The sequence below is a fragment of the Ciona robusta genome, chromosome 14, assembly GCF_009617815.1.
Source record: "Ciona robusta chromosome 14, ASM961781v2".
Lineage (NCBI taxonomy): Eukaryota > Metazoa > Chordata > Ascidiacea > Phlebobranchia > Cionidae > Ciona > Ciona robusta.
In genome coordinates, this window is record NC_143248.1 from 5,599,658 (window position 1) to 5,618,234 (window position 18,577).

An 18,577-nucleotide genomic window follows, 5' to 3' on the forward strand; every position below is an offset into this window, starting at 1 on the left:
CGAATACTTATTGGGGACAAAACAGCTCTGAATTCAATTTAAAAAAGACGTTTACACTTAGTAAGAAAAACAAATATATATGGCGTATAAACCTAACGAACAGTAATATATAGACAAATTGGTATGGCGTTGTTTCTTACTGTGACCTACTGCCCAGCCCATTTGTGGCAGAGCCATAGAAATACCAGAGCCATAGAAGGTGTTTTTACGACTCTGATTTGTGGCATATGAGGTACAATCGCGGGCGTATGCCGTTAAATAAAAATGCCTATCGGTTTTCCACAGTGAAAAATCACACAAAAAAAAAACAAGAACTCACAAAGTTACGTACGTGGTAACTTGTAAGCGGACACAAAGTTATGGAGCAAAAACGTTACATCCATTTATTTGTGCACATGTTTTAATTACACCCGTTATTTTCCAAACTTAATTCCGCAAATTGTTAGAATACCAATTGGTTAGTAAAGTACAGTAGAGTGGGGTAAGATAGGACAAGTTTTCTTTTCCTTTTCAAGACGCATTTGGTAGTTAACAAACAATATTTACAGAATTATATCACCGTAGGCGCGACTCCAAAAGGGCATTGGTAATTGTTTAAAACACTATCAGGAAATATGGGATTTAGAGCCAACGATATCCCATCTTACCCCACAGTAATATATATTCTTTAAAATCTTCAAATGTTGTAAAGATCTTACATTGTGTGACGTCATGTCTCAATACATACTTATAACAATATGTGTAAATTAATTTGATTTTCGCCATCGTTTCGAAGGAATAAATAAAGTCTTATCAATTGAAACGTTTCTTACAATAGGATAACACGTTACATCGCATTTTGTAATTTGTTAACGTACTCTGTTGTGTATAACGCATGCCTCGTGTACCAGATAGTCGGCGGAAACAGAACCCTATTGTTTGAACACCGTACGGTATCCGGCAGTGACTCACCTGCGGTAACGGCGTATTGCAAACTATAAGAAACGTATACAGCTACATAGTTGCTTTGAGGACATTTAAAATTAAGATTAGATTGCTATTTGTAACGTAGGTAATTAACGTTTGGTTCTTTTAACATAGTCGGCGATTTTAAAAAGCGAAGACGGATTTGGAAAGCATAAGAAACGCATATACAGCACTAGATGCGTATTTTAACAGAGATTGTAATTTTAACAAAACTGAATTCACGTTTTCGGTTGGTTTTCCTGGTCGTATTCTCTTTAATGTAAAGTATTATTGGGGTTAATTTATAAATAAATAGTGAGCTTTAGGCTACTTGTTAGGCGAAGTATATATAATAATTATTGTAATATAGTAGGGTGGGGAAAGATGGAACACCTTATCATTCCATTTCCTCCTCCCATTTGGAAGTAAACAAAGAGCATTCAAAGAATTATAAAACCGCATCTTTACGACTCCCATAGACCGTTGTTAATTGTTTAAAACACGATCAGAGTACTTGGATATGATGTGCTAAAGGTGTCCCATCTCTTCCCACCCTACTATACGTCATTATATAATTATAAAGGCTTGTCGTGAGTGGACCAAAGCGCCAGTGTAGCAATAGGAGTTACAAATTTGGACAGCAGATATTACTAACCACATGCATTACAAAACGGTCAATTAAACTACAACCAAAACTTTTTAGATTTCCAATAATTTCAAATAGAAGCATCGAAACCTTACTTAACTGTGAATTAGGAATACAAACCAAAGATGCGACTATTTATCTTGGTGGGATTCCTGTTTTCCAGCCTTATCTGCCAAGTTCTAGGTATGTATAGTGGGTTGGGGCAAGATGGTCCATGTTTTTATTCATTATCGTTCCGTTTGGCAATAAACAACGAACGTTTAAGAATGAACCGTCTCCTCACGATTCTAAAAAATCGTTGTTGATTGTTTATAAAAAAGTCAGGAAATATAGAATGGCATTTCGACGCCCCGTATAGGTTGTCATCATTGCGGGAAATAGTAAGTATTGCAGTCTAATACCCTGATGAAGGCGAGCTGTACAGGCCGAAACGTCGATCAGTAAGATATTGCTGGAAGAGCTAACTTAGAAAACACTCTGTTGATCAATGAATGTAACATGGGTGTTCTGTTACATACACCTATAACTATAGCGTCCAGTTATGAGATATTACATACGGAAGTTATTTTTGCCCTGTGTGACAGGACAACGACAGCCATTATAACACGGGTGTTCAGTTTCATAAACCTCGTGTATGCTTAGCCTACATACAAAACACTTTTATACTTTTAAATTCTTGCAGCCCAAACCTGCGCCAGCAATGGAAACTGTGCCGAACAGTGCTTATACCGGGGAAGCGGCTCACGAACATGCGGCTGTCAATGTCTTTCTACGTTAAACGCTGATGGTCGAACATGCGACCCAACCTTCCAGTGTGGGACCGATATCTACATTGTAGCGGATGCTTCAATAATTGTAGATCCCACAGATTGTCTTCTTGCAACAATACCAGGGTTTACAACAACGTGGCCGGGGTGGACGGTAAGTTACGGCTTATTATTCTCTCCACACAGTGCCTGGAACGCTCGTATAACCAGACGATACGGGTTTGACACTGTATGCTGCTAATATTGGCGTCGTAAGAGTCCTTGTGCAAGACAATTGAATGTAACTTATTTATCCTGGCATGGCGGGGCAAGTTACAATGTGTGTAACTTCAAGGGTGATTGTTTACAAATAAACATTATACACCCTGTGTGTCTGCTGTCAAAGACACCCATGTTATAACTCGACAGTGAGCATGAGATGTATAAACACACCATGTGTGTCTGGTGTATAAGACACCCATGTTATAACTCGACAGTGAGCATGAAGTGTATGAATACACCATGTGTGTCTGGTGTATAAGAAGACACCCATGTTATAACTCGACAGTGAGCATAAGGTGTATGAACACACATAACAGCTACAATCAAACGCAGGTTTGGAAAAAGATACTGGTAGCCATCTTTTCGTTCTTTGTTGAGGAGGAGGCGCATCAAAACATCAACGTTGGAGCCAAATTGTTTGCTTCTCTCTCAGACTCTCCTATTATTGCAAAGTAATGTTGCAAATATTTTTTAATTCTGAATGGGTGAAGTTCTACAGCGAGGCACGCTATGCTACCTGGGATTTAGGCCAGAGTTTGACCATTACCCGAACATTGTATATGCACATTCTATTCTATATGGGTGAGGTCCTACAGTGAGACATGCCATGGGATCTGGGATTTAGGCCAGAGTTTGACCATTACCCAAACATTGTATAGGCACATTTTATTCCATATGGGTGAGGTTCTACATAAAACATGTTAAAAAAATACAAACTCCCAAGCACTATTTGGGCAAAAACAAGTCAGACTTAGTTTGGGCTCTTAAGTCCATGATTCATGGTATGACCATTGCTTTTCATGGAAGATAGCTTAGCAAGTGCTCACATATAATGTAATAACAATCTAACCCTGTGCCCCTCTTTCCATGTGACAGGTTGGAATAAAATTAACCATTTTATATTGGGGGCCAAAAATATTCAGATTACTTTATGCCGGGTAGCTGAAATAACATATTTTTTATTCAGTTACACTGGTGGGCCTACTGTTATGGATGCACTTAATACCATACAAGGTATGGACCAGCCTTTATGTGGAAGTTTGTCTTCGTATGTTCGACATATTGGACAGGGAGTGGAAAAAAATCCTGGCCTGAATGACTGGGTGTATCGTGGACCCTATTCATTCAGACCTTTCTCAACTACTGCTAGAGTTGGTAAGAAAATATACTGGTTTGTTAGCATGAGGTGTATGAATACACCATGTGTGCCTGGTGTATAAAAAGACACCCATGTTATAACTCAACAGCGAGCATGAGGTGTATGAATACACCATGTGTGTCTGGTGTATAAGAAGACACCCATGTAATAACTAGACAGTGAGCGTGAGGTGTATGAACACACCACACCCATGTTATAACTTGACAGTGAGCATGAGGTGAATAAACCCCTTATGTGTGTCTGGTGTATAAGAAGACACCCATGTTATAACTTGACAGTGAGCATGAGGTGTATGAATACACCATGTGTGTCTGGTGTATAAGAAGACACCCATGTTATAACTTGACAGCGAGCATGAGGTGTATGGATACATCATGTGTGTCTGGTGTATAAGAAGACACCCATGTTATAACTCGACAGTGAGCATGAGGTGTATGAATACACCATGTGTGTCTGGTGTATAAGAAGACACCCATGTTATAACTTGACAGCGAGCATGAGGTGTATGGATACATCATGTGTGTCTGGTGTATAAGAAGACACATATGTTAGATCTTAACAGCAAACTTGAGACTTCCTAATTCTTTCCACAGCGATCGCTCTAAACTACGGTCCATCAAACACCATGAATGAGCAAACAATTTCCTTCTGGAGGGAACGCATTTTACAACAATTTGATCGATTAATTGTCATCACGAGAAGTAATATTTCTGAGGCAGCAGATAAAACAAGAAACGACCGAGAAGCAAGGTAGGGGTATGTAGGTCGAACAGAACTGATACACACGAGGTGTGTGAAACAGAACACTCATGTTATAAAGACTGCCGTTGCCCCACCGTGCAGGAATAAACAAGTTACATACGCGGTAACTCGTAAGCTGGCACGAGGTGTATGAAACAGAACACTCGTGTTATAAAGACTGTCGTTGCCCCACCATGCAAGAATAAACAAGTTACATACGCGGTAACTCGTAAGCTGGCATGAGGTGTCTGAAACAAAACACCAGTGTTATAACGACTAACGCTGCCCCTCAGGAAGGATAAATAAGTTTATTCATTTATTATTAAGTTGTTTTTAATCTTGGCTTGTTTGTTATTCAGATTATTTGCATGCGGCCACCCCACAGCACCATGTGCGTTTGTTCTTTACATTGATGCACTCAATGATTTTGGTTTACCGTTATCCAACGACATTCTATCGACTTTGACATCATCAACGTCATGCTTGGAACGATTGGCACAAAGTAAGTAATGTAACTTGGTCCATCATCAGTTTAAAAGGGGTTACTATCCAACAAGTTACTGTCCGAAACATCTGCTGATCATGAGTTTAGTATCCAGACAGTAACTTGGTCCACCATCAGTGTAAAAGAGGTTACTATCCACCAAGTTACTGTCCGAAACATCTGCTTATCATGAGTTTAGTATCCAGACAGTAACTTGGTCTACCATCAGTGTAAAAGAGGTTACTATCCACCAAGTTACCGTCCGAAACATCTGCGGATCATGAGTTTAGTATCCAGACAGTAACTTGGTCTATCATCAGTGTAAAAGAGGTTACTATCCACCAAGTTACTGTCCGAAACATCTGCTTATCATTAATACAACATTTAAATTAACGCTCCCATTCTAACATTCCAGACATAACAACATCACTCACAAGCTGTGATAGCAACATGACTCTCACAATCCCTAAATGCAAATTAAGAGGTCTAACACCATCTGATCTTAGGCTTAATGATGTAACGTGTAATGTGGCAACATACACAAGAGAAGTGGGAGACAATTACATCATTGATATTCCATATGGTGTATGTGGAGCCACTCAGGAGGTAACTAATGTTACAACTCGGCAGCGAGCATTAAGTGTATGAATACACGATGTGTATCTGGTGTATAAGAAGACACCCATGTTTTAACTCGACAGTGAGCATGAGGTGTATGAATACACCATGTGTGTCTGGTGTATAAGAAGACACCCATGTTATAACTCAACAGTGAGCATGAGGTGTATGAATACACCATGTGTGTCTGGTGTACAAAAAGACACTCGTGTTGTAACTACTTGACAGTGAGCATGAGGTGTATGAATACATCATGTGTGTCTGGTGTATAAGAAGACACTCATGTTATAATTGGACAGTGAGCATGAGGTGTATGAACACACCATGTGTGTCTGGTGTATAAGAAGACACCCATGTTATAACTGGACAGTGAGCATGACGTGTATGAATACACCATGTGTGTCTGGTGTATAAGAAGACACCCATGTTATAACTCGAAAGCAAGCATGAGGTGTATGAATACACCATGTGTGTCTGGTGTACAAGAAGACACTCGTGTTATAACAACTTGACAGTGAGCATGAGGTGTATGAATACATCATGTGTGTCTGGTGTATAAGAAGACACTCATGTTATAACTCAACAGTGAGCATGAGGTGTATGAATACATCATGTGTGTCTGGTGTATAAGAAGACACCCATGTTATAACTCGACAGTGAGCATGAGGTGTATGAATACACCATGTGTGTCTGGTGTATAAGAAGACACCCATGTTATAACTCGACAGTGAGCATGAGGTGTATGAATACATCATGTGTGTCTGGTGGATAAGAAGACATCCATGTTATACCTCAACAGTGAGCATGAGGTGTATGAATACATCATGTGTGTGAAGACACCCATATAAAAAGACACCAATGTGTTTACAACATACTCCATACAAACTCTACTACAAGTTAACAATTTTTAATCCCTTAGCTCCAAGGTGGTTCTGGTGGGGTATTGAGCCTCCACAAACAGATGGTTCAAACCCGAAACTTCAGCGCTTCTCAGTTGCTACCAAGCGTTAAGTTTAACATAGAATGCACAGCACCCACCCAAGCCAACACATCATCAATCACCATCAAACCTGCAGCTCATTTGGTGGAGGGCAAGCTCGTACAGCAGGGCAATTTCCCACTTTCCCTGGACGTTTACACCAACAGTAGTTTTTCGACAAAACAGACAGGAAATTTAGCAGTGAGGGCAATTATTTTTACTTTCATATTTTAGGTTTGGTTTAAATCTATCCACAGAATGGAATGTGCATGTACAATGGGTTAACTCTGGCTTAAGTCCCATGGCATGCCTCACTGTAGAACCTCATCCATATATGATAGAATGTGCATATACAATGTTGGGGTAATGGGTAACTCTGGTCTGAATCCCAGGTCCCACGGCGTGCCTCACTGTAGGACCTCACCCATATATGATAGAAATTAACTGAAACCTTGCAAGAATATAAGATATACCCTGTATACCAAACCATGTGCATAAAATATGTATACCTTGTTAGGTCTACATCAATAAATGAATGTAAAAAATAGATGTGATTATCACAGTTGTTCTGTTTCATACACCTCATGCCTGCTTATCAGCTAACACATATACAACATTTTATGGCTACTCTGGAAATATATTATAATATTATTATAACACTTACATATATCTTCCATCCACAGTATGTCATAGACTGCCCTGTGTACATCGAAGGCTCAAGTTCCCCCATATCTGACGGCCTCACACTCAAGCTATGGACTTGCACAGCTACCCCAACATCCAATATAAACGACCCAGTATCTTATGCCCTTATTTCAAATGGTGGATGCCAGAAAGACCCAACTGTTGAGTTCCAAACCAGAGCATCACCTGGCCAAGTCAGATTCAAGTTTAATATGTTTGAGTTTGTGTCAAACAGAAGTGCCCTGGTAAGTGAAATGGTTATGTATTGAATAAATGTAACATATTTATCCTCGCGCGGCTGTTCAATGACGGTTGTTTTAACACGGATGTTCTGTTTCATACACATCATGCCAGCTTACAAGTTACCACCTATGTAACTTTGTGAATTGTAGGTGATTATTATAATTTCTTTTAAAGTATGGCTGGCAACTTAGACAACTCATTAGTGATCCCGAATTATTGGTAAATCACTATGTCACTGCTACTGTATGTCTAGGTCTAGGGCCATTGCTTTTGCGAAGATTAAATTAATTGAAAAAAACAAAGAGAAAGCTGTTAGTGGCAAAACGACAGTCATTAAAACATGTTATGGATACAAAATAATATCAGAAAGAGAGTCAGTAAAAACCATGTCTGTTTTATGCTTTGGACGAAAAAACTGTGGCTGTTTTCTATTTCCGATATCGCTTAAAAAGAATTTACCCAGTTATAACTTAACAATGAGTATACAAATAAATTTGCTGTTTCTACCAACATACATATTTCGTCCTTTTAGAACATTAGTTAAATGCAAAAGCGATGCCAAGTTATACCTTAACAGTGAGTATATGAATAGTTATACTGTTACAAAACAACCTTTGCATAACCAGGAGGTACAGCGGGGCCCGGTATACATCCACTGTAGTTTCATCATGTGTCGGAGCTCTGATACCACAGGGCGGTGCGGGCAAGTTTGTCATTCAAGACGCAAACGAACCACGGAATCTGAGGATGGAGAATCAGTGACTAAATCTGTTGGGCCGTTCACATGTAAGTTGCGGTTGAATGAATGAAACTTGTATATGCGGGCAATTTGTGAGTAACACAGGTGTTTTGTTTCATACATCTCGTGCTTGCTTTTGTGTAACCATGTATGTAATTTATTTATACTTGCGCGACAGGACAACGAAAGTCGTTATAACACGGGTCTGTTTCATACACATTGTGCCCACTTACGAGATGCCATGTATGTAATTTTTTAAGTGATTGTTTTTTAGGCTTTTGCCAAAAAAATATTAAGCTGGTATTTATATAACACTCACTCTTTGTCTCATCTAACACTGAGGATGGTGCAGTTTCACTTAATCAACTTTAACCATCTCATCGTTAGATGAAAATGAACTTACTAACAGCAATCATTAAAATTATTACGATATTTCAGTGAAAGCTAAGGATGAGAAAGACGGTACCTCGAATGAAGACGTTGAAATATCTCGAGATGATGCTGATTTCATACAAGATGACATCACAAACGATGACACCACAAACGATGACATCACCAATGATGACATCACACAAGGAAGAAGGATTGAGTTTGTTGTTGAAGGAGAGCGAAACAGATCCACGATGGGAGATGCTGCTTTTATGTAAATATCATCATAACTTATCTTTATATAACTGGGGAGATATGAGTTATAACATGAGCGGCCATTGCCTACCATGCATGGAGCATTCATACAAGTGAATGCCTTGATTGCCCAAGACTTGCAGAGTTATATGTCAAAAGTGGCATGCCGATACATAGAAGCGGGCACGAGGTGTCACAAGTTACATACGTGGTAACTCGTAAGCAGGCACGAGGTGTATGAAACAGAACACTCGTGTTATAACGACTGCAGTTGCCCCACCGTGCGAGGATAAATAAGTTACATACGTGATAACTCATAAGCAGGCACGAAGTGTATAAAACAGAACACCCGTGTTATAACGATTTTCATTGCCCTGCCATGCGAGGATAAACAAGTTACATTCATCTTTTTACAGCTTCGTGATCGTATTCGGATGTTACTTTGCTCTTCGTTATTTCCGTGACCGAATGACATCAGGTGTTGTGCCCGGAGCTTGTGTGAAACATTCATTAGAAGGTTAGTGGGTGAAGTTAGTTGTCAGTAATCTAGATAGGTTATCTTCTTACACACATAGGATAATATGGGCTTAGATTTAGCCATGCTTTCGGCTTTTTTCCATAAGTAGATTTTTGGCATTTTCTACCAATAATTTTTAATGGCAGTTCTCTTCTCTTCATTGTTTTAATTAGTTTGATTTTCGCATCGAAGAGACAAACAACATTTGTGTTTATGTCACATATTCACAATAATAAATGGCAACATTATATCAAAACCCTTCATCTCCAACTACATTCATTCAATCAACAGGTTGCATTCCAGCCCAACCTGATTGGTGTGACAAATGCTGCCACAAACCAGTTCCAACTGGATTAAACCAGTCTGATCCAGATTTGCATGACCAGAAGCCACCAGAATACCAAGAGTGAAGCAAAATTCAAGAACGACTTGTTAGGGCACAAAAATTCAAACAGTTTAACAATGATAAAAATAATCAATTAACTACAGGTTCAAACATGGAAAGTTTGCACCATATTTTAAAATTATTCATTTTCTTGGTGGTTACAAATTTGTTTGCTGATAATTTAAGACCTAATTTACATAACCATTCATCCGTTAAATTTCTTTTCTGTGTGTTAGAAATGGTGTTTCTATGTAGTCGGAAATCAGAATACAATGTTATAACAAACTGTTGATAATTATAACAAACTGTTGAAAAACTTATCCACAGTGGGCAGTTGGTATGTTATAGTTGTCTATATGACATTACAATCGCATAGTTCTGATGTATGACATCACAATCGTATAGTTTTGATGTCATTGAACTATGACATCTAATATTACAATTTCATTCTATATTGGTGAGGTCCTACAGCAAGGCACGCCATAGGACTTTGAGATATATGGCCATAGGACCCAGAGTTGGCCCATTACCCACATGATATCTTATAAGCGAAAAGAAATTTTATGCTAAGATATCGTTTGTTTGACTTTATAGAAAAACATTTGCCTTTATGCAGTCAGTATTAAAACTATGATGTAATAAGAGAGATTTAAAGTGCAGTATATGTAACAATGGTCGCGTTATGACGCGTCAATCAAGGGTACCATATACTTGCTTCGTGTAAGTTGGGGAGAATCCCCTTTATTGATACCCTTGTGTGGGGTCAGGAGGTCAGAGGAACCACGGGTCATGGAGTAGGGGTCAAAGGTCATGACCCCTCGTGCTTGCTCAGACATAGAAACAGTATTATGGCGTAGGTTAGAGGTCGTTTTCTCTGAAACGTTGCTTGTTGCCGCTTCCTTCCACACTTCAAGGTAATCATCAAAGTTGAGGGCTGTGGTCCATTGTAGTAACTCATCCACCTGCGGTTTATGTTGTTATATGTGTTTACTACATATGCAGCTTTGTGTGTATACAACTGCTGGCATTTATATCCTCGTGGGTGGGAACTTGAGTGACTTATCCATGGTTGCCACTTCCATGCCCACAGTTGAGTTGCTGAAGCTATTGCAGTGTGTGGATAAGCAGACATGACTTTTGGTTGGTTTGGTCATTTATATCCTCATGGGTGGGAACTTGAATGACTTATCCATGGTTGCCACTCCCATGCCCACCAGTCGTGCTGCTGAAGCTATTGCAGTGTGTGGATAAGCAAACAGACATTACATATTCTAATGTGTTTGAAATATCCACACACCATTTTGCCACATATCAGCCATAGACCACAGGTTCAAACCCCACCCCAGGCACATATACCTCCCATTCCATAACAGCTTCCGTCCCCCTTGCATCAACAGTGTTGACCAATCCTTTTGCTGCTCGATCAACCAAGTCACTCGTCTCCTGGTCGGTTTCTCGTGCGTGCAACATTCCATCTCTGTGTTAGTATATACATAAGTATGGCATCAAGGTAGAGTTGGTTAGCATGCCTGCCTCCAGTCAAAAGATTATGGGTTCAAGGCTAGGCACTGCCATCATTATGAAATATGTGTCATTGGGCAGACACTTACAGCAAATTATTAGCCATACATTTAAACAATTCTCCATAAAGTTAGATAGTTAGGTAACTTGTAAGCAGCCACGAGGTGTATGAAACAGAACACCTGTTTATAACTTCTTACAAAAGGCAAGTTCCATACAATCAGTACACCCCATGTCCCCGCCATCCCCATGCCCCCGCCATCCCATGTCCCCGCCATCCCATGTCCCCGCCATCCCATGCCCCTGCCAGCCCCATGCCCCCCGCCATCCCCATGCCCCCGCCAACCCCATGCCCCCTGCCATCCCCATGTCCCTGCCAACCCCATGCCCCGCCATCCCCATGCCCCCGCCATCCCCATGCCCCCACCATCCCCATCCCCATGCCCCCGCCAACCCCATGCCCCCCGCCATGCCCCCCTCAACCCCATGCCCCCTGCCAGCCCCATGCCCCTGTCAAACTCACTTATACATCTTCCTCATCCACTCAATCTTCCTCTTGCGCCTCCGGTGGTCAACATCCGCTTGTCGTTGCACCCTCGTGTGGTGGAAATCGACCGTTTTCTTCGAGGTTTGCCAAGTAACTGGGTCCTATGATGTCATAAAGGGTTGTGTGAGGTGACTGAACCACTAGTCATGTTTATTGTAAAATAAATAACCTTTTTGAGTGTCATTTTGATTTCTGAGGCATGAAAATGGTTGAGAATAAAACATGAACATGATATATGTAATAAACTATGATTAAATGCCACACCAATATTTAAATGAGGCCCCTTCACCATGATAAAAATGTACTTGTATTGCATAAGATGTTAAATGCAAATACATGCAAGGAAGCTATTTTAGAAAACATATACAAAGCTTAAATAAGCATTTATACATAAACTTTGCTGCCAGGCAACCAGGCATACTATGCAAATACAAGCATACAAATAAATGCCCAAAAAGCTACCTTATAAAACTAAGAAAACAGGTGTAACATGCCTGGCAACAGTTTATAAACATACTATAACTGTACAGTGAGCATGAGGTATGCCTACCATGGAGGAATGAATAAGTCGATCTGACACGAGTCTCCAGCCATTGTTTTCATGTCTCACGTACCAACCTTCCTTGGTGTTGGTTGTGTTAAGTGATAATGTTCTGTAGGAATATTAATATATTGTTTACATAATTTAAGTTGTATTTGATGAATATTTCGGTATTTTTTAAGTTTAGATTTATAGTTAGTTTAACAAAGTGTCAACAAAACAATAACCTTGAACTTTTTACAAGTCCAACTATAAAAACAAACATAACATTAACTCCTAACTATATGTAGGTTTACTTACTTATTATGAACTTGCTTTCCAACAGGAACTTTTGCTTCAATCTTTGTATAATCTTTAGGGCTGTTAGCACACATGTCAACTACTGGTCTATGGGTGAAGATCTTGTAGTAGATGTTTGGGGGAAACTTTTCCTGCATAAGGTGGTTTGGTTAATCGAACACTGAGGATGGTTACAGTTGATTAAGTGAAACTGCACCATCCTCAGTGTTAGATGAGACAAGAGTGATCGTTATATAAAGACCAGCTTGGTACTTGTAACACTCACTCTTGTCTCATCTAACACTGAGGATGGTTAAAGTTGATTAACTGAAACTGCAAGAGTGGTTGTTATATAAAGACCTGTACCAAGCTTGTCCAGCTTGGTACTTGCGAAGTTGTGAGTTGTGACACTCACTCTTACATAATACAGATGACAGAAGTCTCACATAATACAGATGGCAGACAAAGGATGTCATGCTTTATACACTAGTGTATGCCTTGTTGCAGGACTTCACTCATATAAAATGTAAATATACAATGTTTGGGTAACGAGCCAAACTTAGCTTAAACCCCAGGTCCTTTACTGCTGGACCTTAATGGATTGTGAATACAATTTTAATACAGAATAAATACAATGTTAAAAAAGGAAACACACATACAAGTACTACAACTCACCCCAGCAAGCCTAAACCTCACATGAACACCAGCTGCCGAATCCAATAGTTTTGATTCATTAGGGTTGATGCATTTAAGCATTAGAGCTGGATCTCCATGGCCACGAAAGTTGATTAAGTCGCGATAATATCGGAACACTTGCATGTCCTGGTGGGATTGTATGGATATTTAAGATGGGATAACAGGGGCACATAATATATAGCTGTGGAAGATGGGATTCCTTTAGCACACAATATATAGTAGGGTGGGGTAAGATGGAACACATTTAGCACATATTATTTAAATATCCTGATCGTATTTTAAACAACTAACAACGGTCAATGAAAGTCGCGAGGTTCCGATTTTATAATTCTTTGTTTACGACCGAATGGAATGAGAAAATAGAATGAAAATGTGTCCCATCTTCCCCCACTCTACTATACCATATTTCCCCATCATGTTTTTAACAATTACCATGTTTTTAACCAAAGGTCATTGTGTTTATCAAACTGTACAAAGATCAACAGACATTTATATAAAACGTATATAGTACAGTGGAATAAGATGGATTAACCAAAGAACATAGATATCAGAAAGTAAGGACAAGGCCGCCAACTTGTTTCCCACATGTTTCCCCGCTCAAACATCGTTGAACTTCACAAGCGTAAACCGACATATTTGCTCATTTTTGAGCAATGTTTGGGTTATTTATGTTACACAATTATATATATATATAAATTTAATGTATTTGGCACCGGCATTGCAAAAGTTTTAAATACTGTATTTACGTTTAAAATGCGAATGCTTGAGTTTTGGTTGGGTTGTAAAATATTCAATTATTTTCAATTTTGATGCATCATAAATGTTTCCTGTATCCTATAATACAACTATTGAAACAAAAAATGATTAAAAGTCTAAAAAGCAGTTAAAAAATGCAAAATATTCGTCTGGTGCCCATGTTGATGCATTTCATGCCTGATGTGGGAAACAAGATGGCGTCCATTGACCATTGTTTTCAAACAATGGGTGTCCTTACTTGTTGTATATTTATTTACTTTGGGATTAACAACACTCTTTTAGAATGGTGAAGATACGGCTATATAATTCTGTAACTATTTGTTAGGATATGGTTAAAATGCACTCCCGTCATAAAACACTGGTAAACATGATATATATCAGTGACACATATTAAACAAAGCGTAGAAATAGTCAACACACTCACAATGTGTCTTCTCCATGAGCGTTGTATTACGCTTGCTGCATCAGATTTGTTTGAAATCACCCGACATTTTGGAGGCTTTACTTTTTCTGGGGTTGGTTCTGCATAGAAATCATGAAATGCATGTTTATTGTGGATAAAATGCAAGACTTTTATAAAAGCATCAATAGGTATTCGCAGAATCTTGTGATACAGGTCTAATTTATTCGTTGCAGTAATGTTTACTCATTAATGCAGTGAAAAAATATTCTAGGGGTAAGGCAGCCTTTCAGCCACCCCAGGTTTGTTGCCTATTATACAAAAACAGAAATACCTTGAACCTCAGGTGTGTTTGGTGGATGAACGGAATCAACCTGAAAAATAATATATGTTAAAGAAATAAATAATTAAGTAACTGAATATATTATTTAAAAAAGCTATAATATATATTTTTTTATTTATCTTTTTAACTACAGTAACAAAGAACCTATTTTAAGATGGGGATTATTAATTATCACCCAAAGGACGGTTACAATTACGTTCTTAGAGTATTTTTAACAACAGTTGTTATTACAGTTAGTTACAATTATATGAGTTAATTATAAATTGACATCAAAATAACATGTTTCAGATTTTTTACACTTTGTTGTGACTGTTCGACGCCCAGTAAAACTGACAATGAGTTTTGTATTTCTAAGGCTTGGGGGAGTTTCTGTTTCTCTTGTATTTTATCATCGTGACTAACGAAGAGACCACGAAGGAATTTCCTGTAAAATGGGGATGGTGATTATTTGGTTAGATTAGAGCAATTATAGATTTATTTTGCTGATATTGCTACCAAGCATATAATATTAAGTAGAATCTTTTGTATAATTATGTGATTTTCAGAAAATAATAGTACTTTGTATAGAATTATCCAGTATTACTTTTTTTTAGTTACAGCACATATATTTAGCACTTTCACACCAAACTATGGATTTTTTGTTCAAGTTTTGGCAAAAATAATGGCATTACATTACAAACAGTAAGAAAATTGTGTTGGTATTTACAAATCACGTATTATAATAGCCAACAAAGCTATGATACCTGCATGCAAAACCCCTCCAATGTCTTGATATCTCCAACACAGCACTTATTAACTTCTCTGCAGTTGCTTCTTCGTTTTTTATATGTTTCTTTCGCTCAGACTTAGTAGCTCGTGCCAACTTTAGTGAAACCGCTGCTGAATCGGCGGTATTTTGCGAGAACGCAGTCAGTATTGAAACTGCTTCTTTTTGGTTTAACATTTCGTTTTTTGCGTTCTATCTTAACTTCTAGACTTTCTTATCATATATAAATATACATATTAAACTCAAGCATACGCATTTATAAGTAAAATGCAACAAAACTGTGTTTTTATTACCTTTTTAGTTATTTTTTTCGCCGGGAAAAAGCTTGCCTTGTAACCGTGGGAACATATTTTTATCGGAACCCAGTAAAGCATGACGGTAAAATAGAAATCGCGAACTAATAATTTAGGATTTTTTATTCTTAATATACCTACAATTAAATTGTTATATTGCAGATTTTGTGCAGTTTGCATCAGCAGGTATTGTTTGTATACACGCTTCGACACTCAATTCATCGAAAATCCGCTTTTAAACGGCCTAGAATATATATCACCAGCGACCGTCTATACTTTGTAATTCACAAGTCGCCAAGCAGACATACGCTGCTTTGCCCGTTTTATAACGTTTGCAGTGAATTTCAGGCAAAATGTCAATAGAATGTTACGTGCCGGCATGCAACAATATGTGTGGGATTTCATTTGAAGGTATTCCGTTTCCTAAAGACGAAGAATTAAAGCAGAAATGGATATCTGCAATATATGGAACCCGGGATAAGTCCCGTAAGTTACCAAAAATAATGGAGCCAAAGTCCACTTCGTTGGTGTGTCCCAATCACTTTAAACCGGAGGATTACAAAACTGTTACGATATGTGGTAAGCAATGTAAATTGGCTGATGTATATTAAGACAGACACAAGACATCCATGTTATAACTTGACAGTGAGCACGAGGTGTATGAATACACCATGTGTGTCTGGTGTATAAGAAGACACCCATGTTATAACTCAACAGTGAGCATGAGGTGTATGAATACACCATGTTTGCCTGGTGTATAAGAAGACATCCATGTTATAACTCGGCAGTGAGCATGAGGTGTATGAATACACCATGTTTGCCTGGTGTATAAGAAGACACCCATGTTATAACTCGGCAGTGAGCATGAGGTGTATGAATACACCATGTGTGTCTGGTTTATGAGAAGACACCCATGTTGTAACAGTGAGCATGAGTTGTATAAATGTACTTTACTCATTATAAAATGAACCATTACAACTATCCTACAGGTGTTACTCACCGAACCCATGAATTAAAACCGAACACGATTCCAAACTTGGACAATTGGACAAAACTAAAGAGCGATCCCAAACACATTGAAGGGGAGATCAAACAATATGAAGAATTGGTGTTTAATTCAGGTGCTAATATAATGATGTTGGACATCTATTACTGTAACCCAGTGGTCACTAATGGGTTGTCTAAATTATCAGTCATACTTAAAAAAATAATCACCCACAAAGTAACATACATGGTAACTCATAAGCTGGCATAAGGTGTATGAACACCTGTGTTATAACGACTGTCGTTGCCCCATGCGAGGATAAGTAAGTTATATTCATTTATGTATTTTATATACTATTTTTACAATGTAGTTTTATTAGGCTGAAAGATTGCATGTTCAATAAGTTTAAAGTTCATGTGAAATGGTTCGGATCAAGAACTCATATTGTTGGACGGTTCTCGTTGTATCATAACAGAATACACCAAGTGCTACTAAATATGCAGCAAACAAAAATCAAGTCCAACTAATGGTGTACCATAAGATATATATCACCAAAAACTAGCATCATCAGTCTCTTATTTTAATGTTAATAATGTTTCTATGTTACAGCTAATAATATTGTGTCTATGAACGAGCAACTGAAACTTGAAGTCAACAAACTAACAATCGAACACATGGAGTTAAAACAAGCAGTGGAAGCTCCGTATCTATCATGCAACAAACTATTCAAGAACCCCAACCAAGTGGTTAAAATAACTGGGGCGTTAACACGAGACGTCCTGCAGCATAAACTAACAAGAGCAAAACCTTACCTTCAAAATCTGCCTGATGTGAGTTTAAGTTTTGAAGATCAACTTGTTGCGGTTTTATCAAAGCTACAACTTAACCTACCAGATAAGCTGATGTGCCTCGTGTATTCAATATCCCTCTCACAACTGCATCAGTTGTTCAAAGCATGGGTGTCTGCGCTCGCAACAGCATTCACACCCGTCTGTGTAAACGAGGGCTTTGTAACAGCGATATTAAAATACGGCCGCAGAAAAATCCTTTGCGACGTCACACTTTTAAAAATACCAAAACCTAAAGTGGAACCAGATGAAACAAAGGATGTGGTAACTTGTACACGAAACTTTGCACTGCCTATCTCCCATGCTTTATGCATTGTAGCTCAATCCCAAGTTCTCTATATATCAAAACTATTTGAACCAAACGTACCTATTCTGAAAGCTGTACGTGACATTAAAGAATTTAGTGTCCATTTGAAACCTACAAGCTTGGTATACATTGAGCCATTAAACAGGGTTGTAACTAAACAAGACATCCAGCTTGGCGTGGTACTTGACACTAATGTTTCAAAAACAAACATAAAATTGCAAAAGGATCGCAGGAAACCTTTTATAAATATAGATCAGTTCCAAATATTAAATTCTCCATTAGAAGAACCTTTCTCTTCACTTGGATACGAGTTAGCTATTGTTTTGGCTGGGATAGTTCGGTAAAACTATACATTCTGTCGTATTCAACTTGTATGAGCACTACATTGCCATTTGATGTATAAACCACTCTTTGTGAATATAGCATTGGTTCCTAACCTATGGTAGGCTTCTAACACTTGTGGTACATGAAGGTTTTCAAGGTAGTACGCGAGACTTATTAAA

General features: G+C 38.4%; 3 protein-coding genes across 3 annotated transcripts; 2 read left to right on the plus strand and 1 right to left on the minus strand.

Moving 5' to 3' along the window:
* Positions 1-1,619: 1,619 nt before the first annotated feature.
* Positions 1,620-10,077, plus strand: LOC149725366 (uncharacterized). The gene is made up of 13 exons (XM_089892421.1): positions 1,620-1,774; positions 2,274-2,512; positions 2,953-3,071; positions 3,587-3,774; positions 4,372-4,528; positions 4,879-5,021; positions 5,419-5,609; positions 6,541-6,801; positions 7,284-7,529; positions 8,154-8,313; positions 8,705-8,909; positions 9,307-9,407; positions 9,699-10,077. The coding sequence occupies exons 1-13, from the start codon at positions 1,717-1,719 to the stop codon at positions 9,815-9,817; spliced, it is 2,187 nt and encodes a 728-aa protein (XP_089748547.1). The 5' UTR covers positions 1,620-1,716; the 3' UTR covers positions 9,818-10,077.
* LOC149725367 (protein MFI-like) lies at positions 9,307-16,023 on the minus strand. The gene is made up of 10 exons (XM_089892428.1): positions 15,619-16,023; positions 15,173-15,299; positions 14,867-14,906; positions 14,557-14,654; positions 13,356-13,502; positions 12,702-12,832; positions 12,411-12,513; positions 11,837-11,961; positions 11,149-11,269; positions 9,307-10,754 (listed from the first exon to the last, which is right to left on the minus strand). Exons 1-10 carry the CDS (start codon positions 15,816-15,818, stop codon positions 10,473-10,475), a joined length of 1,374 nt encoding a protein of 457 aa, XP_089748554.1. The 5' UTR covers positions 15,819-16,023; the 3' UTR covers positions 9,307-10,472.
* A 126-nt stretch (positions 16,024-16,149) lies between these two features.
* LOC149725368 (uncharacterized) lies at positions 16,150-18,497 on the plus strand. The gene is made up of 3 exons (XM_089892429.1): positions 16,150-16,513; positions 16,924-17,055; positions 17,529-18,497. Exons 1-3 carry the CDS (start codon positions 16,288-16,290, stop codon positions 18,416-18,418), a joined length of 1,248 nt encoding a protein of 415 aa, XP_089748555.1. The 5' UTR covers positions 16,150-16,287; the 3' UTR covers positions 18,419-18,497.
* Positions 18,498-18,577: the final 80 nt, after the last annotated feature.